The sequence below is a fragment of the Lactuca virosa genome, chromosome 6 (genome assembly GCF_052849685.1).
Source record: "Lactuca virosa cultivar CGN04683 chromosome 6, Lactuca_virosa_CGN04683_v6, whole genome shotgun sequence".
Taxonomy (NCBI): Eukaryota; Viridiplantae; Streptophyta; class Magnoliopsida; order Asterales; family Asteraceae; genus Lactuca; species Lactuca virosa.
Window position 1 is genome coordinate 201142714 of NC_136431.1, and position 27905 is coordinate 201170618.

A 27905-nucleotide genomic window follows, 5' to 3' on the forward strand; every position below is an offset into this window, starting at 1 on the left:
TCTACCTCCCCTCTTCTAATGAATCCCTGAACTCTAATCACCTACAATTCTTTGATAATAAAATTTATCCCGACACCTCCAATGTCCTAACAACTCATGAAACTCCGCAACACATAGATCAGAAATGACAGGCAACTAACCCGAAATTACTGCTTATCCATATTCAACAATATTACCAGACAAAAATAAATACTAATCATGGACGATTGACTACAATATTATTACAGAATGGGGGTTTTCCAATTACATACCAGAGACTTCTTGAGGCTCGACCTTGACCTCCTGAGGAACGATGACTGCTGGAATCTGAATTCCTTCCATCCTCAACGCAGGACAGCTGGACCTGAAATGACCTGGCTGGTGACAGTGAAAGCATATATGATCCTTCTTGCAATCCCGTTGCACATGACCTCTCTCCCCGTACTTGTAGCACCTGAATTTGTGACAAGCAAATCCGTGGGTTCCCCCACACTTGCCACACACCTCCTGACCCTCCTAACTTCCAGTACTTAGGTTAGCTGTCTCCAACTCTTCGTCCTCTGCTGAAAAGTCCCTCCTCCTCTTTCCTAGTTGTGACCCCACCACCGGTACTCCCCCAGTAGCCATCCCGGTAGCAACATCTCTCACAGATTGCAACGCTGCAACATGCTCCTCGAACTTGGCGATCACCCTGGCGGTGACCCGGTCCACGACACCGAACAATTCTTCTCGCAAAATCTAAGAAACCTCCACGGAAATCATCTCCCGTATCTGATCGACGGACAATACCGGCCTATCCTGGTCACTGGCTCCCGATCCTGATCCCGCCTCAAATCGATTCGTCATCACCATACTAAACATATACCAGAAAGATATCAGATAATCCGCATACACGACGGGGAACCTACTCCCAACCAAACCCTAGGGGTTGTGACTTCCTTGATACGCGTATGGGTCCTGTGCTTTCAGTAGTACGGGCCCATACTACCTTCCACACCTACCCATATTTGTCTCAAGTATCACCACAGCACCCTATAATATACATATACATAGCGAGCGATAAATCCTCACTCCTAGAGGAATGCTAAATATCTCATAGCTGGCCTCCCGACCTCTCACTATCCACCCATCCACCAACTGCCACACGACCCTCCATTGGTGCCAGTTAACTATTGCATGAATACAATCACATACCACAATACTTAAACAATCTTAGACTAAAAGATTTAACCCCACAACGGTTGGACTCAGACAAGAGCTGCGCAGCAGGACCAAATCCCTTACCCTAAGACCATTTAACCCATGTAGCATGTGACTTAGAGTATTCACCCAATAGTTAGTTCACACGCGAAAGAGTCACAAACAATCAATTAAGGTACTCTACATAAGATAAGGCATCAAAGATCAGGCAATTCTGTCATACGAGTCCTGAGGATCCCTATCTTATTACTAGCATGCTGTTCTAACATATCACATAATATCAAATAACTTGTATGGTATTTTGGGGTCTATTTACTGGCTCCGGCTGATCGTACACCCTGCATCCTCCTTTACTTATTTTGAAAACCTATTGAAAAATCCTTTTTGAAAATCCTTTCCTTGATTTGAGACTGGAGTTACACGAGTGTTCCTCCAATTCACTCAAACCAAGGCTCTGATACCAACTTGTAACACCCAAAAATTTAAGCCAATTTAAACTTTTAAAAACAGTTTAATCCATTAAGACATTACATAGTTTATTTTCAAAATACAGTTATCAGAGTATCCCAATATCAAATCATAAAAGTCATAACAGCGAGAGGAGCGGTACGATCATGCCTTCGCCTTCCCGTGATCACCAGAGGTACCTGAAACAACAACTGAAACTGTAAGCCTGAAAGCTTAGTGAGCTATCCCCCAAAATACCAACCACATAACCATGCAATATAAACATATAACCAAACAGCAAGCATAATGAGCCTTCGGCCTGACTGGACCGCCTCGCAGGCCTTCAGTCTATCTGAACCGCTCTCCGAGCCTTCGGCACGTCTGGACCGCCTCGCGGGCCATCAGCCTATCCGGACCGCTCGCCGGGCCTTCGGTCTGACTATCATTCCCTCTTGGGTTTTGTAGTCTATCCGGACCGCCCTGGGTATGTTGGCCTTCAGCAAAAAGCAGGACCGCCTCAACCCAACACCCAAATCAAACAACATGTGCATATACATTCATAAGCTATCGTAATAAAAGACAAACCGATCTAACAGATCAAATAGCATAGCAACGTCCTAAACCAGGACACCGACCTACCCAGGTCATAACATAATCCTGTAATTAGGATATCGACCGAACCCGAAGCACTAAGCATAAGCATATCACCATCCTAACTAACAGGATGCGAAACAATGCACATATCATGTAATAATCTAAATACAATCCATAAGGGCCGGCCTTGGTGCCTTAGACCCTGTTGATATAGTGAGGATAACTCACCTTGCAACTGACGTCTGAAACTAGAAAGCTCAACTCCCGGATCACCAACATGAACTCCACCACCTATAGTTACCGTAAAACCATTTTTCATAAATCTCCGAATTACCAGAATGCCCTCAGAAGTCAACTGGTCAACCCTTGGTCCAAGTCAAAGTCCACAGTCAAAGTCAACAGTCCATGTTGACTCGACTCGTCGAGTGCAGCTCACCGACTCGTCGAGTCCTTCCTGAACTCGAGAAGTCGTGAAATCCTTGATTGGCTCGTCGAGTTCCCCTTTAACTCGCCGAGTTCATACGTGTTCCAGAATTGGGAGAAACCCTAGCCGACTCGCCGAGTCTTCGAACGACTCGCCAAGTCTTCGAACGACTCGCCGAGTTCAAGGCAATCTTCAACGGACTCGCCGAGTTGTTCATCAACTCGTCGAGTTCATGACCATCTTCAACGGGCTCGCCGAGTTGTTCATCAACTCGCTGAGTCCTTGCAGACCTTTATCCATGCAGACGCTTTTTAAGCCATGGCAAGGTTCCAGATTACAGATCCATGCTTCTAAGGCACGTTTATCACGTAAAGTTGCAAGCTTTACGCACATGCAAGGCTCTAAAGGCCCTAAATGACCAATCTAAGCTTCCAATGGAGCTTTACACCTTGGGAGAATCTCATCCTTGCACAAGCTGGAAATTTTATGGACTAAGAAGCCCAAGGGAGCTCAGTTCTGAAGTTACAACTTCAGATCTTAGCTTGCACTCAAGAATAGCTTCTAATCATACCATGAAAACCCTAAGATTTGTCCAAAGAGGGGATCTAGAATGAAATGAGGTCAGGGTAACGATTTATACCTTCCAGAAGATGCCCAAAAGGGTAGATTTCAGATCCCACAAACTCCTTGCTTCTGAATACTTGCTCTCCAAGCTCCTTTCTCCACAAAATCCTCTTCCAAGCTCAAAAATACACAAATGGAAAACACACACTCGATTAGGGTTTGAGAAGGACAAGAAACAGTAAAGGGGAGGCTGGGGGAGGCCAATGATCCTTTAAATAGGGTGCAAAACCCCGAGATTTAGGGTTTCATCTGCCAGCTCCTACTCGTCGGGTCCCTTCTTGGACTCGGCGAGTAGGTCATTAAAATACGTGGACCAACCCGCTGCTACTCGACGAGTAGGGAAATCAACTCGTCGAGTAGCCCTTGAAATCAAGAAACTCACACATTAAATCAATACCTGAGAAACGGGGCGTTACACGTTTGATTCTGTTTTTTGCAAACATAAACATAAATAAAGAGAAATAGAAATGGAATCGGTTTAAACAACTCATTCTATAGCCAATGGACATTCAAGTATCGGCTGTAATCACACAGTAATTGGCACCGACAATCGCCACACAATGGGGTCTTTTAAGTATTTTATACAGAGGAAATGAAAAGAACAACACAAATTACCTGGTCTGTTTCTTTGAAGATTCTTGAGAAGAAAACCCAAAAAACATATCGCCAGCTGAGATTTAGATCCGAATCCCCAAGAAACAGATCGCTATTGATGTCTGGTAATTGTAGTAGTGGTTGAAGGTGGAGAGATGAGGCTAGGTCATTAATTCCGGAGAGAGGAAATTGGGTGGATGGTAACGATTAGGCAGAGAGTGGTTATAGGATAAGGGTTTAGATATGAATAGAGACATATTATGGTGGGGTTCTTCTCTAGAGAAGTGGTGTGAGTGTAGAAACCGGGTGGAGATGGAGATCAGATAAGTGTAGGGGAGATATATGGGAAGGGAGGATGCGAGTGAGCTTTTTGAACCTGAATTTGGGCGAACTAAATGGGAAGTAGTTCAGTTTTGAAGAATACTAGGTCAATATAAGCTACATAATAGGGGAAGATACGAAGGACAAGGAAAGAATTCCATTTTTGAGAAATGTTGGTTTAGCTTGAGATAATACCATGGGGGGAAAGTGGACGATTTCCATTTTTGTAATTTTTTGAAATTTTGAATGAAACGGGAATTAAGGAATGAGATAAGACTGGCTTGGTTATTTGTACTATAAGCTTAATGGTTTGGACGTCTTAAATCTATTTTTAGAAATAGTAAGGTTTGTATAATAATATAGTAAGATATATATATATATATATATATATATATATATATATATATATATATATGTAATTGATAATTATATACAAAATTTTCGTCTTAAGTCTCGCCTTAACAAACGTTATGGCTCGCCATGACTCATAAAGCTTTAGACTTGACATTATCATCACATCACGTATCATGTCATTTAGAACCTTGATTTATTTGATTACACATTTTAGTCTTAGTAGTTTTAATTTCAATAACGACAACTTTTACCCATGTAATTTATAAGACTATTGGGTGTGGGCAACGGGGTTATGATGCCAAATATTGCCACCTCACATTTTAATATGTTATAACATGAAGTGGGGGTAGTGTTCCCATGTTATAACATGGTGTTAAGAGGAGAGAGAAAGAGAGAAAAGAGAAAGAAATGATTTGCTTGGATGTTGCCTCTCGTGCTTGTTACCACATTTCATAACGTCACATCTCGTAACTAGAGGCGGGGGCGGTGTTCCAGCTGTGGTAATAGCTTTAAGGAGCATCCACACAGGTAAAAACGCTCCTCCATAGGCCCGTACTAAGTAGTCTAATATGCATTAGTTAGTTTTGGTCCCTATTACAAGAATGGTCCCCAATTACATAGAGATATTAAAGAAATGGTCCATGAATTGTATAAATGATCAATATGTAAGAGAAATTACATTAATGGGTCAAACAAAATTATAGAAATAGTTTCTATGTAAGAAAGCATTAATGGTGTTGAAAATATACGATTAACAAATCTACCACAATATATTAGCATCCCCACTATCTTTAAATATTATTAAAAGAGAACCTTAAATTCTCCACTTAAGAAATCAGGGCCATTCATTGCATTTCAATCCTATATTCTAGATCCTTAGATCATTTGCTGACATCATCCTTAAACCCAAAAACCCGTTGCCTAATGTTGCCTTTCGTTCGTCATTTACTCTATATGTCTCTTCTTCCGATCTAACGTTAAGAAACAGGTAAACCATTCGCTTCTACTTCAATCGGCCAAGATGACACATCTTCTGATCTCCACCGCCTTTGTACACCTCTTCTAATCTCACTGGTGCTTCCCTCTCCACCGCCTACAAGAAGATGACAGAATACCCCACACTATTCAATCAACAGGTAGATTTCAGGGCTTTCTCTTTCTGATTTTAGGGCTTTCACTTCCATCTTCCGTTTTCAACTGTCGACTTAAAATTGACCGGCGATTGTCATCTTGAAAAGTGTTTTTTGCATATTCGTTTGAGTAATTGTGAATTTTTGTTCGGTTTTGAAGGTGAATAGAACGGCCAAATTGAAGCAGATCAAACTTGATGTTCGTCATGAACAGTGGCTTTCCCAAGGTGATTCAACTCTCATCCTATTTATGTTTAAGGATATAACATTTGCATTGATTAGAATTGTTTGGTTTTCATAATTTAGGTTACACGTATTCTTTAACAACCAATTCGCTGAATTGTTTTACAGTGAAGAACAACGGATGCAAGGAAGAAACTAACTGTGTTAGTGGTATGAAAAGGCCTACTGAACGGTATGTTTTCTTAATCTTTCTTTCAAGCGGATACAGTATGCAAATGGTACAACATTATACAATGGGACAAATTTCACAACAACGGAAACAATTAGACTTGGTTATTATTTAATGAAATTGCTTCAAACATGTTGCCACATCATCAAAAGTATTGACCATGTCACTGCCATGTCATCAGTCCAGCAACAGGTAACAAGATACAAGTTACCTGATTTCACAAATATGAAACTTGAGTGGTTAAACCTCATCAAAAAGAGTTTGAGATACGTAGATGAATGTCAAACATGATTACTATTCAGTGACATTGTACCCTAATTTCTATTAGTAATTAGTACAGAATTAAAAAAGATCCGGTTAATAATTTTTATCTACATAAGCAGTAAACATATTGTAAAAAACAGAAACTGAGAAATTATCTAAAAGTCAAGAATTTGTAAGTTATAATAAGTATTCAAGAGAGTGTCATTCCTACCTACTCTTATGACTTATAACCTATGACTCATGACTTATGCTAATGACTTTCTAACATTAAGACTTGTTCAACATAAAATAATGTTGTAGCTGACTTGGACTGTGTCTGCCTAACTCCATCATTAGTGGCTTGTATGCCTCACTATATATGTACCCAAATATGTGGTGATTCCAATTATGAAATGCATTATTTGCTTCTGTAAAAAAATGATTCATTATTTGAGAATCTAAGAAACCATTAGTGTTAAAATGAAGTGTTGGCCATTGTGTAGTTGGTGGTTGTTGATGATGGTTGCTATTCCGATGTTCACACCAACTGAAGGGGGTTGCATAGAATAGGAGAGAAGGGCATTACTGGACATCAAATTCTCACTTATTAACACATATGCTTTGAAACCAGAAGATCTTCTCCTCACTTAGATAAATCAGGCCCCTATCAAATCTCTAACTTTGAGTTCAGTCTAAAAGATCTGCAGAAAGTTTGATCACAGTCTAAAAGATCTGCAGATCAAACATTGGCAATCGAAAATGTAAGAAATCATTAAATTGAATTTAAGTTTTAATAGTAACAAGTCAATGATGTGAAACATTATTTTAAGCAGATCTTTAAGAATGCAGTCATGGAGGCTAAAAATGTCACATGTGATATTCAGAACTCTATAGCCGATCAGAAGCAGATGTTGGCTTTATCTGTTCAACAACATGAAGTGGTACAAACACAACAAGGGTGTTTATATTTTACTCATAAATTTTAAAATTCTCTTAATACTCTTTTCATAGTTTATATCGGATATTTTGTTTTTTAATTGTGTAGGGACTACATAAAAGTTTAGACAACTCACACAAAATATCAAGGGCAGTAATTTGTTTCTTGTGATTGATGCTGTGAAATCACCTTCAACATATTTCAGAACTAACAGTTTTACAAATGCTATCAAGAAATTGTTGATTTGGTCTATTGCACGTAAGCTATTTTTCTTTATACATTTAATTATTTAACAACACAAAAAAATAAATATTCTAATATATTTATTATATTTCACCTTTTTTCAGGGTTTGTGCGTGCATGCAGGTAATCAAATTTTGTAATTTGCTACGAGTTTTGAAAAAAAAAATTTCATTTTTAAAAAAATATTTAATATTCGTTTATCTTTTCTTCAAATCATTTTTGCATTTTACAATTTCTGTTTTACTGCATTTATTTATTAACCAGAAAACTGAGGTTTTGGAATCAAGGATCAAGAACATAACAGAGACATACACTTCAGGCCAGATAATATTAAAGGAGCTTGTTGACACACTGCAAACAGAAGCTTCTTCTGATTTGGTTCATATAAAGTCCAAAATATCAGATCAAACATTGGCAATCAAAAATGTAAGAAATCATTAAATTGAATTTAAGTTTTAATAGTAACAGGTCAATGATGTGAAACATTATTTTAAGCAGATCTTTAAGAATGCAGTCATGGAGGCTAAAAATGTCACATTTGATATTCAGAACTCTATAGCCGATCAGAAACAAATGTTGGCTTTATCTGTTCAACAACATGAAGTGGTACAAACACAACAAGGGTGTTCATATTTTTACTCTTAAATTTTAAAATTCTCGTATTACTCTTTTCATAGTGTATATCTCATATTTTGTTTTTTAATTGTGTAGGGACTACATAAAAGTTTAGAGAATTCACACGAAATATCAAGGGTAGTAAGTGGTTTATTGTGATGGATGCTGTGGAATCACCTTCAACATAGTTCAGAACTAACAAGTTTTACAAATGCTATCAAGAAAATGTTGATTTGGTCTATTGCACGTAAGCTATTTTTCTTTATACATTTAATTATTTAACATTACAAAAAGTTAAATATTCTAATATATTTATTATATTTCACCTTTTTTCAGGGTTTGCGCGTGCATGCAGGTAATCAAATTTTGTAATTTGCTACGAATTTTGAAAAAAAAAATCATTTTTAAAAAAATATTTAATATTCTTTGTTTATTAAGTCTTTTTTTATTATACAGATATACATTCATACAATATAATTTCCTATAATAATACATGTATACTCTTCAAATTTATATTCTACAAACTTTTCAAATTTACAGTTTTGTATATGGTAATTATCATCTTAAATTAGGTATGATTTTATCTATTTTTGTAATTATATTTGACATGTTATATTGATCTTATTTTCGATATCATACCATAAATCTAACATATTTTAAGGAAAAATAAGATAATATATAAAAAAAATTGAATATTGATATGTTCTATTTATAAATAAGATTTTGATCCAATTAAAACTTACCATATAAGTCTAATATGCGTCTATATATTATACAAAAAAATTAATATTTGAAAATTGATATGTTCTATTTCTAAATAAGATTTTTAATCCAATTAAAACTTACCATATAATTGCTCTTTGCGTGTGTGTGTGTATATATATATATATATATATATATATATATATATATATATATATATATATTTACATAAACCTTTTGTAGTTTCTTAATCCTTTACATCTCTTGCTTCTCAATCCAATCCTCCGTTTTGCTTTAGAATTCGCTACTACAAAGCAGAAAACGGAAAATCAGGTGATACCATTAACCTTTCTTCAACCAAAACATTTATGCATGGTTACTGGTTATGTTTCTATCGTTTCTTCTTATATAGTGTCTATCATTTTTCATTCCAAATCAATTTTCTCTCTAACTAATTATCTCCTTTCATTGCAGATAGTAGTATTCCATGACAACTAACAATGCAGACCAGGTTGTGTTTGATAAGGTTGCTGAAATGGATGCATCGAAAGAGTCTTGGAACATACGTGTTAAAGTCGTCTTGATTTGGAACCAGACCTATAAAAACAATCCTAATATGGTCGGGAGCCTAGACATGATTTTAATTGACCAGCATGTAATGTTTCTACAAACTTTATTTTTTAGATTGTCAAATTATTATGCTATTACTTCAAATTTTGTGTATTTTTTTTCATGAAAAATGTATTAATTGTGTCATGTTTCTACAAACTTTATAATTTAGATTGTCAACTTTTTATGTTATTACTTCAAATTTTATGTATTTTTTTCATAAAAAATGTATTCTAATTGCTTTTTATATGTGGCATAAAAATATGAACACTAATCGATTTCAGTTTTTCTGTTTTATTTCTATGTTATTAAATTTTTTGATACTTTTTCTTTAAATATTATTTCCACTTTATTAAATTTTAATAAACAATATTATTTTGATGTATTTTTATTACTTTTTTTGTTTACACTTTTTTATCTTTCATTGTCACCTACAAGGAATTAGAATACACGCAACAATTAAAAAAAATCTTATTCCTGTATTTGAATCCCTATTCGATGAAGGAGCTGTCAGGGAGATCAGTAACTTTGCTATGGCTAGCAATGAAGGCGAATACATGCTTGTTCCTCGTAAACATAAAATCAATTTCTACAAAACCACAAAAGTTCGTGTATCCACTGATTTTGTTGATATGGTAGATCCTTATCATTTTATCTCTTTCCCAGATTTGCTAGCCAGGAACTTTAACACTCGTGTTGAATTTGGTATGTTGTTATGTTATTAGTTTAACTTATTTCTATACTTCAGTTTTTAATGTAATACATATTTGGATTGTTATTACTAATTTATTACATTTTGTCACATAGATTTTCTTGGTGAAGTTGTGTCAACTGATCCCATGCGAGTCATTGTTGAGTATGGATGAGAAAAAAGGTTAATGAATCTGGTTGCTCAAGATTTAAGGTACATATTCGTATTATTATTACACATTCCCACTTTTATATTTATCTTTCATTAATAACCACCATGCATTTTTAGTGGTACGAAAATTGCAGTCGCTTTGTGGGACAGTTTTGCACTGAAGCTGAATACTTACATTTCACAACATCATAATGAAACTGCTCCGGTTATCATCCTGCTACGTTTGGCCAAACTCAAAATTTCGGGTGGTAAGGATTTTTTTCAACAAATTATCATTTCAACTTCAAAGTAATTACTGACAATATTATTTTACTTTTTATTTCCAGGTCAACCTCAAGTTAGTAATTGTTTGTTTGGGTCTAGATTGCATATAAATGATGATATGCCTCACATTTTAGAGTTCAAATCAAAGTATGTTTTTCTAATAATTATGGATCATGTAATGTTTTATGTTTTTATATGATAACAACTGTAATTATTACCTTAAATTAGTTATTTACCATACTTAAGACATTTAGCTTACTAAATCATTACTTTTCTTAATGCTTTGGATATGAATGTTGAGTCTTCTAGCCGTACATCGCAGCTCAACTCAGATACTGTTGTGGCTAATCCAGAGGATTACTACCTCCGTTTTCAAATAAAAAACATTGATGAGATTCCTGATTTGAACGAGGTTTAGTTAACCTTTTTATATAAGAGTTTATGTATTCTATTATTGTTTTGATTTTCTATGTACAATTCATATGAAATAAGATTTTAATATGATTCCTTTCAAACAATGTATGAAACAGGAAGTTGGTTTAACCATCATCGCTACTATCATCGGTTTTGATATGGATGAAGGATGGTATTCATTTTATTGTCGTGATTGTTCTAAAAAAGTTACTAAAAATGATGATGATGTTGATGCTGGCCCTTTTCACTGTGATGGTTGTGGATTAGTCTCGGATGTATATGGAAAGTAAGTAATTATTAGCTCTTCGACTATGCATGTATTTTACTTTTTTCATATATTTCATTGTGTATGTCAAGCTAAATATAAGTATTGTGTTATAATTATTAGGATTAGGATAGTAGTTCGTGTGCAAGATGAAAGTGGGTCTTCTTCGTTCATATTGTTTGAGCGTCATGTAAAAGATCTTATTCATCGTGGAAACCAATGGTTGATGGAAAAAATAGCTAAGGTTTGATAATATATCTCCATTATTTAAATAATTGACATATATGATTTTTCTTCTTTAACTTTTCAACTATTTCGTTGTAATGTAAATTAGGATCAAGGACGCCAACAGATACCTGATGAGTTCAAAATCCTTCTAAATAAGAAGTTTGTCTTCAAGTTCAGATATCCATGTTCAATCTGTAGAAAAACTATCGTGCTTACACTGTGCAGAAGTTGACTGATGATGAAAGGGTTCTTGCTGAGGTTTTTAAACGGTCACCAAATCAGGAACACCGTATTATAAATGATAATGGTACTCCTATTAACAAGCCAAATAAGGTGGGAAATTGTCTCATATATATTTCCAAAGTCAAACCCTATGCCCTCTTTTCAATATATTTTTCTTTCATTTTTCATGAATTTGTGCAAATATGTTATGTTTTTTTATATTTTACTCTTATCGGATTTTTATTATTTTGTGTTTTCTACAGGAAAATATTGATTCTGTGCATGATGACAATCTTGATGTTGTTGACCTTGAAACTTTAACACCATCATCCAGTACGGGGAAGCGCCCTATTGAGATTGATGCCAACACTGACTCTTTGGAGTGGTCTTCTTCAAAAACTGGTGTTGTTCCTTCTACCTTGAAGATCCCAAAGTTGAAAAAGTTGGACTAATTATAAAGCCACCCAGCAACATTTTACATTTCATCTTCAATATGTTTAGAGACATTTCCTTTTTAATCTTTTGTGTGTCGCACTTTTAATTGTCTGTTTATGGATCTTTTGGTTGTTTTTAAAATTTTATTGGGTTGTTATTTGGTGTGAACACGATGATATTCGTGTTATTTATGACAATTTCAAGTTATTGAACTGTTTTGATTTAATGCATATTTTGTTTCTTTTTCTTTCGTTCATCATTTGATTTTATAAATTTATTATATGTACCTTATTATTCTAAATGAAGCATATCATATATATATATATATATATATATATATATACACACACACACACACACACACACACACACACACACACACACGAAAATTAATAATTTTTTTTATATATGCTAATTCACCTACTTTATTTGTCTAAATGGAATTTAAATTTTATTTACATAAATATACATTGTTTTCATATGGTAATAGAATAAAATCATAGTATAAGTATTCAAAATATATTTTTCTATATTGTATTTATTGCTACCATAATTATATGCATACTTTACTTTTTACCTAATTTAAACCCTTCTAATATTCAATTCTTTAATTTAAAGTGTTAGGAAATCATCAGTGTGTGTGTATATATATATATATATATATATATATATATATATATATATATATATTTATTTATTTATATATATATACACTTTTGTTTTTATATTTGCTTATCTATTGTACTATTAATATTTTTTAATATTTCTCCCCCGTTTATGATACGAATTTTCATTTCAGAAAATAATTTTTTCATACCACCTAATTGTCGAGTTACTCGAAACCTTACCGAATTACCTAAGGCTACCCCGTCTCATAACATCATACAGCCGAATGTTCAATCCACTTCTTAAATCATATAACATCAATTTTACCACCTAATTGTCGAGTTACTCGAAACCTTACCGAATTACCTAATTGTCGAGTTGCTCGAAACCTTACTCGAAACCTTACCGAATTACCTAAGTCAAGGTAAAGTATTCTTAATTTCTTTTATATTATATTTACATCTACTTCTTAAATCATATAACATCAATTTTAACTTCCCAATATATAAACTTTTATCATTTAATTTTTAATACATATATGTCTATAATATTTATTTTGTATAACTAATTTTTTTTCCTTTAATATATTATTTAATTTAATGTTTTATATATACTTCTCCTCTTTAGTTCATTCACCCTCTTCATCAAATGCTCTAAAAACACCATCACATCAAACAATACAAAGAAATTCCCACAAAGGTACATTTTGTTATATGTTATGTCTCTTTTGTATTGCATTTTTTGTTTTTTTTATTTGCTTATGTGTATTAAATTTGTATATTTTATTTATATATTTCACTTCTTTGTCATACAAATTTTCATTTTCAGAAAATAATTTCTTCATACCCACTAATTGTCGAGTTGCTCGAAAGTTTACCGAATTACCTTCAAAAATCACCGGTCAAGGTAAATTATTATTAAGTTCTTTAATATTATATTTACATCCACATCTTAAATCATATAACCACAATAATATTATACTTACATCCACATCTTAAGGAAAAAGTGGACTGCGATTACTAGAACATAGAATTGTTTTCATCTACTACATGGCAATGGAGGGAGTTTCAAAATATCCAGTTACCATCATCTGTTTATCCTGATTCTGATGAGGCAGTTACAAGTGGTGGTGTCGTTTACTTCTTATTATCTAATGATACCATATTGTGATTTGATATTTATTCAGAAAAACATATAATCATATTTGCACCTTCTACTATTAATGACTTCAAACCGTATGCATCAAGATTGATCAAGTTTCACAGAAAATTGGGATATTTCTCTGTAAGTGGAGATCGTTTGTGGGCTATTTGGGTTTTCATTCACAATCGGTGGGTTTTTTTTAGAACGGCAAATCTACACTACTCCTAAACTACTCCTAATACCACCTATGTCTCCAATGAGACTTGAACCCTCAACCTCTAGAAGGGAGGGCAACACCCGGTACCGCTAGACTAGAAGCCCTTTGGTCACAATCGGCGGGTTAAAGTAAATGTTAGTACTTACAATGAAGGTGCACACGAATGGTGGGATTATAGAAACAATACCCTATATTTCTTTAAAGGAAATACGATTGAGTATGTGGTTCCGGCACATCCTTCTCAACAAGTTTTTTCAATCCGTTCTGATTTTGATACACTGACTATGCCAAGTAGATATTAGTGATTATATATATTTTAATTTGCATTCGAACATAGTTGTTTTTTGTAATGAACTATTTAAATATTTTATATTACTCTATGATTTATTACTTTTTTATTTATTCTTTTAATCATAAACTCATGTTTTATTTTCTATGTACAATACAAAATTATAATAATTCAGATAAAATTCAAGTATTTGGTCATTGTTATGTGTTCAAGCATATTTTTCACACACAAAAACATAAATTGAATAGTTTTAGATATCTTCTAATACAATGTTGACTTACAACCGATTATGGACTAAATTGATCTAAGTCTATTATTGTGAAGTTGTTTTAAGTTTAAATAACAAACTATGTTGACCAAGCCTATTGTCAATTTGTTTTAAGTTTAAAGGTAATTTCCTTAATCTTTGTCTTATTATTTTATTTGCAGTAAATGTTTTGGTAATTTTTTTAATACTTTCCCCGCGTTTAACGCGGGTTATAATCTAGTATTAGTATATATTTAGATAAATAACTATCGATATCTTTTCTAGATTTTTACTGTAAACTATAAAAATGGTCCTTTGGTTTGTTAAAGTTTACAGTTTTGTTCCAAAATTTGATTTTACCTTTTAGAGTAAACACTAAAATGGTGTTTTTATCAGAAAATTATAAATCAAGTCCTTTTCCTTAATAACTTTGCAAAAAATAGCCACTAGTAAAAAATAGTCATTGAAACCGCAGGACGCGACTAACTTGTTTGCTATTTCATGTCTTGTGTGCGGTTGTTGGGTTTTATTTCAAAATTAGTTTCATAAACTAGAAAATTTGGCAAGCAGAAGTGAAACATCCCAAAAATATCAACAAATTTAAACATTTCAAAAGCGACCTATTTATTAATAAAAGTGTTTACAAACTATTATTTCCAAAACATTATTTAAAATCAGAGTCTTCCAAGATCCAATGAGTTGTAAAACCAAGGATGTGTACGGTCACACCTTCACCTTGCCACAGTCCACCGAAATACCTGAAACCATAAACCAACACTGTAAGCACGAAGCTTAGTGAGTTCCCCCAAAATACCACCACATAGACATAATAACAAACAACATGCATACAAAGCCTTCAGCCTGTCTGGAACGCCGCACCGGCCTACAAACTATTTGGGATGCTCAGAGAGCCTTCATCATGACTGGAACGCCTCACCGGTCCTACAGACTATCTGGAACGCTCACAGAACCTTTAGCATAACTGGAACACCTCACCGGACCTTCAGCCTATCTGGAACGTTCTCCGGGCCTTTGGCTGACTGGTACGCCTCTTAGGCCTGCATTCTATCCGAGATGCCCTGGGTCTCTTGGCCTTCAGTCTACTATGGTCTGCCTCAACCCAACCACACACAACATGTCAACATATACATAACCGATAAACATATGACCCAGTAAACCATAATAGTGTTGGGTTTTGAGCAAACTAACACTCCTAAGGTGTTCATGCAACCCTAGAAACCTTGGATCTATGTTTGTCTAAAATACATGCAAAATAATTTTCCAAGGTTCATAACCTATCTAGCATACATGGGGTACTTTTAAACATAAAAGATACTAGAAGAATTACATACCTTTGTTAGTGAGTTGATTCCTTGAGAGTTTGAGAGCCAAGCACCAATAATGTGAATGCCTCAAATGGAAATCACAAATCACCACAAACTTGGAAAACTTATGAGAGAGTATCCAATCACTCTAGAAATTCGACCATTCTTATGCACACACACATAGTGTCTTTTCAAGCACCATAAGCCTCTTTATATAGTGTAGATGATTAGGGTTATGAACCATGCAAACCCTAATAACCCATGTCTTTTCCTATTCCAAGGATCCATGGGTTAAAAGCTCCATGGTTCATCCATGGACTCCCATTTAAGCTTAGCCCATTTCCTAATGAGTGTTAGCCCACACTATATAAGTACAATAGCCCATTATTTAATTAGTCACCTTATGATCACTAAATTAATTCATAATTAATTTAAGATCAATACTAATTAAATAATACAATTTCATATTAATATATTATAACTTATAATATATTAGTAGGCCGCAAATATACTCTTCTCATAATGTTATCCATATAAATAGTTCGGGTGAAGTGCAACCCAAATGGACCATGCCGGGTCGGGTCAAGTATATACCAAATAAGTTATGGACTTAGACACCTTATCCAACAGTCTCCCACTTGGATAAGTCTGATAACTGTATTTGCCTATATAGCTTCAGGAACCAACCGGCAATCGTAGGTCTCAAAAACTCTGTTGAACTATGAAGCGCCATTTTAGATAAGTGATCACATAATCCTCTGCTCTCATGATATCAGCCGGACAAATACATGGAACAATGTCTTACTTATTGTCCAGTAGTTTGTTTCCCGATTTGTTTGACAAAGAACTTAATCGAACACATCAATTTAGTTCTGACCGGGCCCGGTACATAGGTCAAAACAAAATCATCGAGGGGCCCAGATATCGCTTCTATTTCTAGAAGGAACAGATAAACTTCGACTCATATGCTTGTTCTACTACTTATTGAATTGCACACAAAGGCACGTTTTATAACATCAAGTTACTGATGCGTTTACGTGCAATCAATGCACAACCAACTCATAGGTAACAACTCATATCTCTAGGTTTGAAGACTTATATGATATTACCGTCTCACGATCACTCGAGATAAATTCCATGAAGTGATACAAGTGAGCGTGGGTTTATTCCAATACTCATAACTTATGAGTACTCATGAATGTTGTAGCAACCATTGCTATGGCTAAACACCTTTAGTCATCTACAATCCCAATTCATGACAGTCTTGATTCATACCTACTTCCTACATATGACCGACTGTGGAGAGTTTGAATAAATTTATTATTCTGGAAGTCAAAACATGCAAAGCTGAAACAATAGTAAATAATTGACAATGATAACAACACCTTACTCATGAATAAATCACAACTTTTATTCATCATCAAACGTCGATTACATTTTACAAGTTTCAGTAATAATTATCTAATATGTAAAACTAATATCGTCCCTCATCCCGATGCGTCTCGCATGCTGCAAATGCTTCACCCTCGTCAGTCCCTTCGTAAGGGGATCCGCAGGGTTCTCATCTGACGATACCCTCTTTGCCACGAGGAGTCCCTCTTCTATCTTGTGTCTTATGAAGTGATATTTTCTGTCAATGTGTCGGGATCTGCCATGATCTCTTGGTTCCTTCGCTAAGGCAACCGCACTATTGCTGTCACAGAAAATCTCCATAGGCTCCTTAATAGCTGGTACAACTCCAAGGTCTCCGATGAAGTTCCTCAGCCAGATCGCCTCCTTTGCCGGTTCACTCGCTGCTATGTACTCTGATTCACAAGTCGAATCAGCTGCAGTCTCCTGTTTGGAACTCTTCCAAGTGATTGCCCCTCCATTTAAGGTAAAGACCCAGCCCGACTGAGAGCGGAAGTTATCCCTATCAGTCTGAAAGCTAGCATCACTATACCCTACTACTCTCAAGTCATCACTCCCACCAAGGGTAAGGATCCAATCCTTAGTCCTCCGCAGGTACTTGAGAATATTCTTTACCGCAGTCCAATGGGCCTTGCCAGGGTTCCCCTGATATCTGCTGACCATGCTCAAAGCGAAGGCCACATCAGGACGGGTACAAGTCATAGCATACATGATCGAGCCAACAGCGGAAGCATAAGGTAACCGACTCATCTCAGCTATCTCATCTTTTGTACTCGGGCTCTGAGCCTTGCTCAGTTTGGCATTGCTTTGGATCGGTAATTCTCCTTTCTTGGAATTCTGCATGTTGAACCTTTTCAACACCTTATCCAAGTAGATACTCTGACTAAGTCCAATTAGTCTTTTACTCCTTTCTCTTAATATCCTTATCCCTAGGATATAGGCAGCTTCTCCAAGGTCCTTCATAGCAAAGCACTTCCCAAGCCAGGACTTAACCTCCTGTAAGGTTGGGATGTCATTTCCTATGAGTAGTATGTCATCCACATACAGTACCAAAAGGCTAACTATACTCCCACTAGCTCTGACATACACGTAGGACTCATCTTCACTTCTTGAGAAACCAAACTCTTTGACCTTCTCATCGAAACAAAGATTCCAACTTTGAGATGCTTGTTTCAATCCATAAATGGATTTCTCAAGCTTGCACACTCTATTGGGGTACTCTACACTGACAAAACCTTCTGGCTGATTCATGTAAACATCCTCGGCCAACTTTCCGTTAAGGAAAGCGGTTTTGACATCCATTTGCCATATTTCATAATCATGAAATGCAGCAATGGCTAGCATAACCCTAATAGACTTAATCTTTGCTACTGGTGAAAAGGTTTCATCATAATCAATACCCTGAGTCTGAGTAAAACCCTTCGCAACCAGTCGAGCCTTATAAGTGTGCACCTTCCCATCCATGTCGATCTTCTTCTTGAAGATCCATTTGCACCCGACTGTCTTACGGCCTGGTACATTGTCAACCAAGTTCCAAACTTGATTGTCATACATGGACTGTATCTCGCTGTCCATAGCCTCCTTCCATTTAGCAGACTCTGGGCCTGCCATGGCTTCCTTAACACTGTTAGGTTCATCCAGATTTACCAGTGTACTGTCACTGATAAATGTATCACCGTAGTAATATGAAATCCATAATAAAACTCAGCTGTGTTCCTAACCCTTGTGGAACGCATCGGAAGTATAGATTCGTCAGCTGGATCAATAGGAATTTCTTCCTCAAGTTGATTGCTAGTGTCTGAGGTTCCTTCACCAATTGAGTCTTGAATTTCTTCAAGGTCAATTTGCCTCCCACTGTCTCCTTGGTTTATAAATTCTCTCTCTCGAAAGACCCCTCTCCTTGCCACAAAGACCACATTCTCACTGGGTCTGTAGAAGAGGTAACCAAAGGATTTTTGTGGGTAGCCGATGAAAATACACCTTTCACTTCGAGGTTCGAGCTTGTCATGAGTCTCGCGCCTCACGAAAGCCTCGCAACCCCAAATCTTGATATGGTCCAAATTGGGAACTTTCCCAGTCCACATTTCATGAGGTGTTTTGGCAACCTTCTTTGTAGGGACTAGATTAAGGATGTGGGCGGCAGTCTCTAAGGCATACCCCCAAAAAGAGATTGGTAGCGAATCTCGACTCATCATAGAGCGAACCATGTCCAACAAAGTTCGATTACGCCTCTCAGCTACACCATTCAGCTGTGGTGTCCTGGGAGGTGTCAATTGTGAGACAATCCCACACTCCTTAAGATAGTCGAGGAACTCAGTACTAAGATACTCACCAACTCGATTGGATCAAAGCATCTTAATGTTCCTGCCCAATTGATTTTCTACTTCCAGTTTAAACTCTTTAAACCTTTCAAAAGTTTCTGAATTATGTTTGATTAAGTAGACATAACCATATCTACTAAAATCATCAATAAAAGTCACATAATAGCGATTAGCATCCCTTGTGGTGGTTTTGAATGGTCCACATACATCAGTATGTATAAGGTCCAACAAACCCTCACCCCTTGCACAAGTACCAGTGAAGGGTGATTTTGTCATTTTTCCAAGTAGACAATACTCACAACTATCATCCGACATGAATTCGAACGACTCCAAGACTCCATCCTTTTGGAGCTGGCCTATGCGTTTCTTGCTTACATGTCCAAGACGACAATGCCACAAAGATGCTTTATCCAAGCTAGTAGAAGAATCAATACATAATACATTATTTCCTAAATTATCTACAACCGATATAGCTTCATACACACCATCACAAGGTAATACTTTAAAATAAAGAACATTATTAAAGAAAACATTAATACTACCAACTTCATTATCAAAAGAAAAGGTAAAACCTTGTTTGTACAAAGCATGAAAGGAAATAATATTCCTCGCCATTTCAGACGAGTACACACATTTATTCAAATCTAACTTTAACCCACTATCTAGCAACAAAGTATAAACTCCAATCTTGGCAACAGGTGCAACCTTCTTGTTCCCCATGATTAAGTTTATCTTTCCGTGCTCCACATCCTCACTTCTTCTTAGGCCCTACAAGTCACAACAGACGTGAATACCACAACCTGTATCAAGAACCCAAGAATGAGAATATGGTGAGTTATTAGACAATATAGTGTAAATACCTGCATGGGATGGTTTCACTTTCCCATCCTTGACATCCTGCAAGTACTTTGGGTAATTTCGCTTCCAGTGCCCCTTATTTTGACAGTAGAAGCATTCAGCATCCTTAGGGATGGCAGAAGGAGTGATAGAACCACCTTTGGTTCCAGATGAGGAGCCTTCAAGGGACTTTCCCTTGGTACCCTTCGAAGGGTGCTTCCTCTTCTTCCCTTTGCCTTGCCCGATAGCCAAAATAGGGGTAGTAGTAGGAGTAGGAGTAGTAACCGACTTACTCTTAAGACCACTTTCGGCAGTCTTCAGAAGTCCTTGAAGCTTACTGAGTGTGACTTCCTCCTTGTTCATGTGGTATGTCATACGAAATTGATCATAACACGAGGGCAAGGAGTGCAAAATGATATCAATTGCCAACTCCTCAGGGAAGTTCACATTCAGTTTCATTAGACGGTCCACATACATTTGCATTTTCTGCATGTGGCTCGTGATTGGTCCGCTATCCTTCATACAAGTAGTGATCATGGAGGAGATTATTTCATACCGCTCTTGACGAGCACTCTGATGGTACCTTTCCATCAGATCCTGATGCATATCAAAAGGGTAATAGTCCTCATAGGACTTTTGGAGTTCAGCTGTCATGGTGGCCATCATGATGCATGCCACCTTGGTGGCATCTCTTTCATGTGCCTGATACTCAACGACCTCCTAAGGAGTAGCAGTGGACTCATCAAGCTCCTTTAGCTCCTTATCGAGGACATATTCCTTGTCCTCGTAACGAGTGACCATCCTGATGTTCCGGATCCAATCCATGAAGTTGGAACCATCAAAGATGACCCTCCCACACAGGTTCATGAGGGAATAGGAGCCAGTAGGGTTAGAGCCCGAAGCATTGTTGTTGGAAGACATCTAAAAAGAAGAAAACAAGTTTAGATTAGATATATCAAATCCTTAATAATACACCCAAATGTAATATTAAGGCTAGAATCCAACACAATATATTATAACTTAGAAGAGGGATGCCGTAATCTAAGCTATAACATATTTGAAGGTAGGTGAATGACGATTCACCAATTTCCACCATGAAAACGAAATGAATTATTAGGTTTAATTGGTTTTGAAATTCCTAGATTCTTTTGAGATTCATTGAACTTTTCAACGACATGTTTCAATCTCGATTGTGCCCTTCAAGTTTTGTGACTGGGATGCCGAGGATCACAAAACAAGGTGTGAATAACCATGCAAATTCACTTGGTACCCTTAATATTATCACCCAATCAATGTGCCGGTTAACCACACACGCTCCACCGATCTATGATAAACATTAAGTCACCCTTCGTGATCCTTACTAGTCCAAGTTAGTGTGCCGGTTAACCACACACGCTCCACCAACGACTTGGTAAGGTACAAAGTGTGAATTTCATGGGTTAGCACCATATTCACATTTTCCTAAAGTAACTAAGATTGGGAATTTATTAAAGGTTTAGTTACTTTATAATATTCATCATACTTTTAATGAGAATTAAAGTCATTGTCCTACCCGTTCGGCTAACGACCCTCCACCGATCAAGGAAGCAGTGGGTGAGAATGGACACCCATTAAGTTGCCATTTTATAGGCAACAACCTTATACCCCCCTTATAGACCGGCTTCGTGAATGAGGCCTACTAACGGTAAAACGACTTAATCTTATACATATATATAATAATTAACCATTAATGTTATAAATAGTATAAGGGTGGAATTTTAACTTTTAAAACTCTAAGGGTTTGGAATTAAAGTATATTAAAGTGTGTGTAACTTTACAAATTCCAAAACTTGAGGACAAGTTTTGAAACTATTCAAAACTTTTCATTTCATAACCTATGAATTAAAGGTTCATAAAATGAAGACTCTTCATTTTCATGTAACTTATGTGTTTTAAGTGTGCATAAATGAAAGTGACCTTTGGAAATCCATAACTTGAGGACAAATTATGGACTCCATTAAAACACATAAATGATCAAGAATTATCAATAAACAATTTAGCAAATAATTCCTATGATCTAACAATAATTCATAAGAACATGAACATCATATCAAAAATTCCAAGAACATATGAACACATATTATCATGCAATTTTGATATAAGCCATTGTAAATGGATTAGCATAAACATTACACCATCTAAAACAGGTTTTATAACACCAAAACAGTTTAGGGTAATGTTTCTAGTCCATTTCCAGCAGCAAAACTCGAAAATCTGCATTCTGAGGCTTCTACTCGTCGAGTGCACGAACCTACTCGACGAGTAGGATGAATTTACTCATGGACTCGGCGAGTCCCCCCATGGACTCGGCGAGTTCATGCTGCAGAATGCAGAAAACTTGAGTTTTTCAACAAGTTTGCAACAAGTATCAAACAAACAAGCCTAGGCTCTGATACCACTGTTGGGTTTTGAGCAAACTAACACTCCTAAGGTGTTCATGCAACCCTAGAAACCTTGGATCTATGTTTGTCTAAAATACATGCAAAATAATTTTCCAAGGTTCATAACCTATCTAGCATACATGGGGTACTTTTAAACATAAAAGATACTAGAAGAATTACATACCTTTGTTAGTGAGTTGATTCCTTGAGAGTTTGAGAGCCAAGCACCAATAATGTGAATGCCTCAAATGGAAATCACAAATCACCACAAACTTGGAAAACTTATGAGAGAGTATCCAATCACTCTAGAAATTCGACCATTCTTATGCACACACACATAGTGTCTTTTCAAGCACCATAAGCCTCTTTATATAGTGTAGATGATTAGGGTTATGAACCATGCAAACCCTAATAACCCATGTCTTTTCCTATTCCAAGGATCCATGGGTTAAAAGCTCCATGGATCATCCATGGACTCCCATTTAAGCTTAGCCCATTTCCTAATGAGTGTTAGCCCACACTATATAAGTACAATAGCCCATTATTTAATTAGTCACCTTATGATCACTAAATTAATTCATAATTAATTTAAGATCAATACTAATTAAATAATACAATTTCATATTAATATATTATAACTTATAATATATTAGTAGGCCGCAAATATACTCTTCTCATAATGTTATCCATATAAATAGTTCGGGTGAAGTGCAACCCAAATGGACCATGCCGGGTCGGGTCAAGTATATACCAAATAATTTATGGACTTAGACACCTTATCCAACAAATAGCATATCGATTTAAACATTATTGGGTTTGTTGACTGACAGCACAAAGCAGTACAGTCTCAACCCACCCACACCACGACGATATATACAACAGATAAACATATATCCAGAAAACAGATAACATACAGAATCTACCGATCACTAAGCATAACATCATCCTATATACCAGGATACAGATCTAACAGATCACTACAGCATACCAACATACGATAAACCAGGATAAAAATCCAATGGGTCGGCCTTGGTGCCTTCGACCTGAAAGTACAATGAGGAAAACTCACCTTGCAAACTGGACAAAAGCTGATGAGGTCCCGAATCTGAATCTCAGTTCTCAAACCAACACCTACTCCAACCGAATGACCGATATTCATCAAAATCCCAAAATACCCTTAAGTCAAACTTGGTCAAAGTCAAAGTCAACTGGTCGAACCCACTCAGTCAATTGAGTCAACCCAACCGAGTCAACTCGACCGAATCGACTCAGGGTGCATACACAGGGCATATTCTGGAGGTACGTTGGGCGTACACGAAGCCTCGTAGGTTGACCACCATCGGGGTGGTTGACCTCGTACGCAGGGCGTACTTCGAGTACACGGGGCGTACTCCGAGTACGCGGGGCGTACTCCTCGGAAGTCCAAAATCCGTTAAGAGCTTAATGGCTTAAGCTCTTACGTCCATAATTCAGATCCATGGCTAATATACCCTTAGGAGTCATAAAGTCTCCAACTTTATGACTTAGCATGACCAATAAGTGCTTAACTCAAGGTCTTATTCCATTAAGACCTTCTAAATGATGCATGAAGCAAAACTAACCATTTAGAACCCATTTTTATGACTTAAGACCCCTCCTAGGGCCTGAAAGGCCAAATCAAAGGTCAAGAACATGCCATGTTCAAGATTTAACCTTTTGGGACCAAAAAGCTCCATAAAGATATCCAAAACTAAATCTATATGCTAGAGGGATAAAGTTGCAAGCTTTATACCTTCGGATTGTTGCAAATGATGTAGAAATCCTAGATCCAAGTGTTTCCCTCCTTCATGATGAGCTTGGCTTCCTTCCTTCCTTCCTCTTCTAAGGCACCAAAATACATATTCTATGCTTGATAAGGCTCCTCAAGGTGAAACTAGGGTTGTAAGGTCACATGAGAGGGATGGAGGCAGATAGGGTGGATGAAACGAGGCCATGAGAGTGCTTAAATACGAGCCACACCCTAAAAATTAGGGTTTCCATATATGGTAAGTACGCCCAACGTTCACTGATGTATGCCCCGTGTACTACGGCGCGCCCTAGTACGCTCAGCGTACACCATGTACGCATGACTTAGGGACAAAATTACAAAAATGCCACCAGGGCTTCTTTTTCCATTCTTTCATAACTTAGGGACCAAAAATGCAATACATCTCAATATAAGGATTAACAATGGAAGTGCTTCAAAACCAGATGTTACAATTCTCCCTCACTTGAATTAGAATTTGTCCTCGAAGTCTGCTGCAGTAACTAGCCCAGGGTAGTGTTTCCACATCTCTACCTCGGGTCACTCAGATGATCCTCCCCCAGGACCCGATCTGAACTAAAGGTCAAATCATTCAGGCGATTGTCTACCCATACCATTCTTGACTTGCTAACTTTCATTACTGGAGAAACCATCACCACCCTCTCAAAAATTCGAACATTCACTCCCTCAACTGATTCTTAAGCAAGCACCACCATCTCGGAATGCAAGTGATACGATATCTCTCACAATCCGAACCATACGGCACCCTTCCGACCTTGACTTATCTTGCGGATTCCACTGGGGAATCAGGACTTCTGTCCAATCATTATTGATGACCCTTCATCTGTACACAAGGCGGATCCAAACACGAGTCTTAGTTAGATAACCACTGCAGAGAGACACAAGTAATGTTAGCATTTCCACAACTTCTTGTCTAAGACCGAATGTCGAGAGAGAGAGAGAGAGAGAGAGAGAGAGAGAGAGACATCCACAGAACTTGTGGAATCTCAATACTACAACACCAAATTGACTCTATCAATATGCTTCCCAAGACCGAAAACCCATAATCCAGGACTGACATATATCCTTTCATTGAATCTGTCCCTTGCCTGAGAGTATGATCACTGCCAACCAAGCGGGAAAAGAACCCAAACATATCAATCACGAATTTCCATTAATCCCAAACCCATGAGATGCACCAAAAGCCTTTAATTAACCCGTGACTCCCTGACACACCATTCTAACCACTGCTCCTATGAACAAGGATGAGAATTCCAAGAATTCCATATTTTACCTCCAATCCTTAACAACTCCGATGTACCCCCATCTAGCAAAACACCTGATATGCTAACGAAGAACTTTTGATGTGAGAGTTCATAATTGATTCCCAACCTTGATAAGCAACCCCTCATAACAGCTTGCGAGTAAACAGGTTTATAATGCAACTGTAGTGGTGTTGATTATGATGACAAATGTGGAATATGAAAGATCTAGTGAATCTTCATACAAATCATGAACACATGGAGTAAATAAATTTGGTTTAAGCTCTCATTAGTTTTTGATAGAAAGAGTACAAATGGTTCTTGATATTTCTCTCTCTAAAACTAACACTCCAAAATGATCATTACATAAATGAGTGTCACTCACTTCCTATTTATAGGAAAGACAACTCATTACACAATACAAGAGGGTAAGCACAAACTACATCCAAGCGTGACTTTGCACCCTAACCTTATCCTCCTCAAATTTAGGATTGGATGTCCCATCTTCAATATCCAACGACCTCGCGCGATCAAGACCAACTCCCCCTCGAAGTAATACCGGTCTTCAAATCCGCAAATAAATACCTGAGAAGCTTCGAATACCCACTCTTCATTCTCCCCCTTTTTATAATCAAAAAAATGATTATAAAACCCATTAAGGGTGAGAAGCGTCCGAGGAATAATCTTCACAAAACTCCCCCTTGATGTGTGCCGAAAATGAAACCTCGAAAAACTTGCAAGGAAAAATAATCACGAAAAAGTCTTGAAAATTTTCCAATTTGTGAAAATTTTCGACTTTTGGGTGAGAGTTGCAAGAATTTCTAAAAATCGGGTAAAAACTGCCACTTTCAGAATTCTGCAGGGACCCGTTGCGCCAAAAACGGTCTAAAGTGTGAAACACTCCCCCAAGTGCGAAACTGGGTATAAAGTGTTAATTCGCATAAACTGTATGGACTGAACTTGTAAAATCTTCATTTCTCAGAATTATTAGCCCAATTCCGAAGGTGGGCAATTTCTGCCAACATTTCAAAATTGCAGGGGCTAAAGGAGAACTTCTGCGTTCTTCACAAACTTTTTGCTCCATTTCGAATCTGGGTGAAAATTGCCATTTTGTTAAAAGATCAGGGGTGAGATTCGAAACTTGTCCGTTTCTTCTTCACTCCGTTACACAGAGAACAAATGGGATGTTTTGACTAAGAAAAGTCAAAATTGAAACACCCTTCGCTTTCATAACCTGCCATTGACATAAGGTATTCGCTATTCGCTTTTCATCTAAATTCTTTGTTAACGAAGCATGAATGGACCACGACAACGAAGCTGTTGGTGATTTTAGTCTCACCACGACAACGAAGCTGTTGGTGACTAGTCGGGGGTCCGGGGGCAGCGCCCCCAGGTCCGGGGTTTCCAGAGGGGCAGCGCCCCTTTGGCGGGGTTTAGGGGCAGTGCCTCTAGCGGGGTCCAAGGGGCAGAGCCCCTGACTGGGGTCCCGCTGCCAGGTCAGCGGGCGGGGTCGAGGGGCAGCGCCCCAAAACCTCACCGAATTTTACATATGGGACCATAGTGGAAAATTCAATTTCTTGAGGGTGTTTATGGTAAAACTAACGAAACTCGTTAGTTTTGGTAACCCTAAATCCTCATTAAATCGGGATTAATATTACTTGCTTCTAAAGCAACTAATGACGGCCCAACCTAATGAAACCCTAATATCGTTTATTATATAAACGACTCTTCTTTTCAGAAGAGGGTGACGATCTTAAGCTCTCGTTTTTCATCACACTTTCACAGAATCCTCTAGCATTTTGGCTTACGATTTTTGTGCCTAGAATCGTAAGTGTCCACTTGGATTATCCTAGGCTGAATTTCTTGTAACCTAGGCACAGGGTAGAAATATCAGTTCGGAAAGTGATATCACGATCCAAGTCGGTAT

The 27905-nt window shown here is 37.0% G+C and overlaps 1 protein-coding gene across 4 annotated transcripts; it reads left to right on the forward strand.

Moving 5' to 3' along the window:
- The first annotated feature begins 5494 nt into the window (after positions 1–5494).
- On the forward strand, positions 5495–12273 carry LOC145120701 (uncharacterized). 4 transcript variants are annotated; one of them, XM_079056500.1, is made up of 21 exons: positions 5495–5673; positions 5828–5894; positions 6019–6082; positions 6826–7083; positions 7156–7263; positions 7368–7517; positions 7607–7625; positions 7767–7928; positions 8001–8108; positions 8214–8364; positions 8454–8472; positions 9294–9474; positions 9933–10133; positions 10236–10332; positions 10408–10538; positions 10617–10701; positions 10864–10966; positions 11085–11254; positions 11357–11477; positions 11568–11794; positions 11947–12273. In XM_079056500.1, exons 14-20 carry the CDS (start codon positions 10307–10309, stop codon positions 11691–11693), a joined length of 762 nt encoding a protein of 253 aa, XP_078912626.1. In that variant the 5' UTR covers positions 5495–5673; positions 5828–5894; positions 6019–6082; positions 6826–7083; positions 7156–7263; positions 7368–7517; positions 7607–7625; positions 7767–7928; positions 8001–8108; positions 8214–8364; positions 8454–8472; positions 9294–9474; positions 9933–10133; positions 10236–10306; the 3' UTR covers positions 11694–11794; positions 11947–12273. The 4 variants fall into 4 exon arrangements, with proteins under 4 accessions (XP_078912626.1, XP_078912628.1, XP_078912627.1 ...); XM_079056502.1 differs by having other exon boundaries at positions 10095–10133; XM_079056501.1 differs by having other exon boundaries at positions 7172–7263.
- The last annotated feature ends 15632 nt before the right edge of the window (positions 12274–27905 follow it).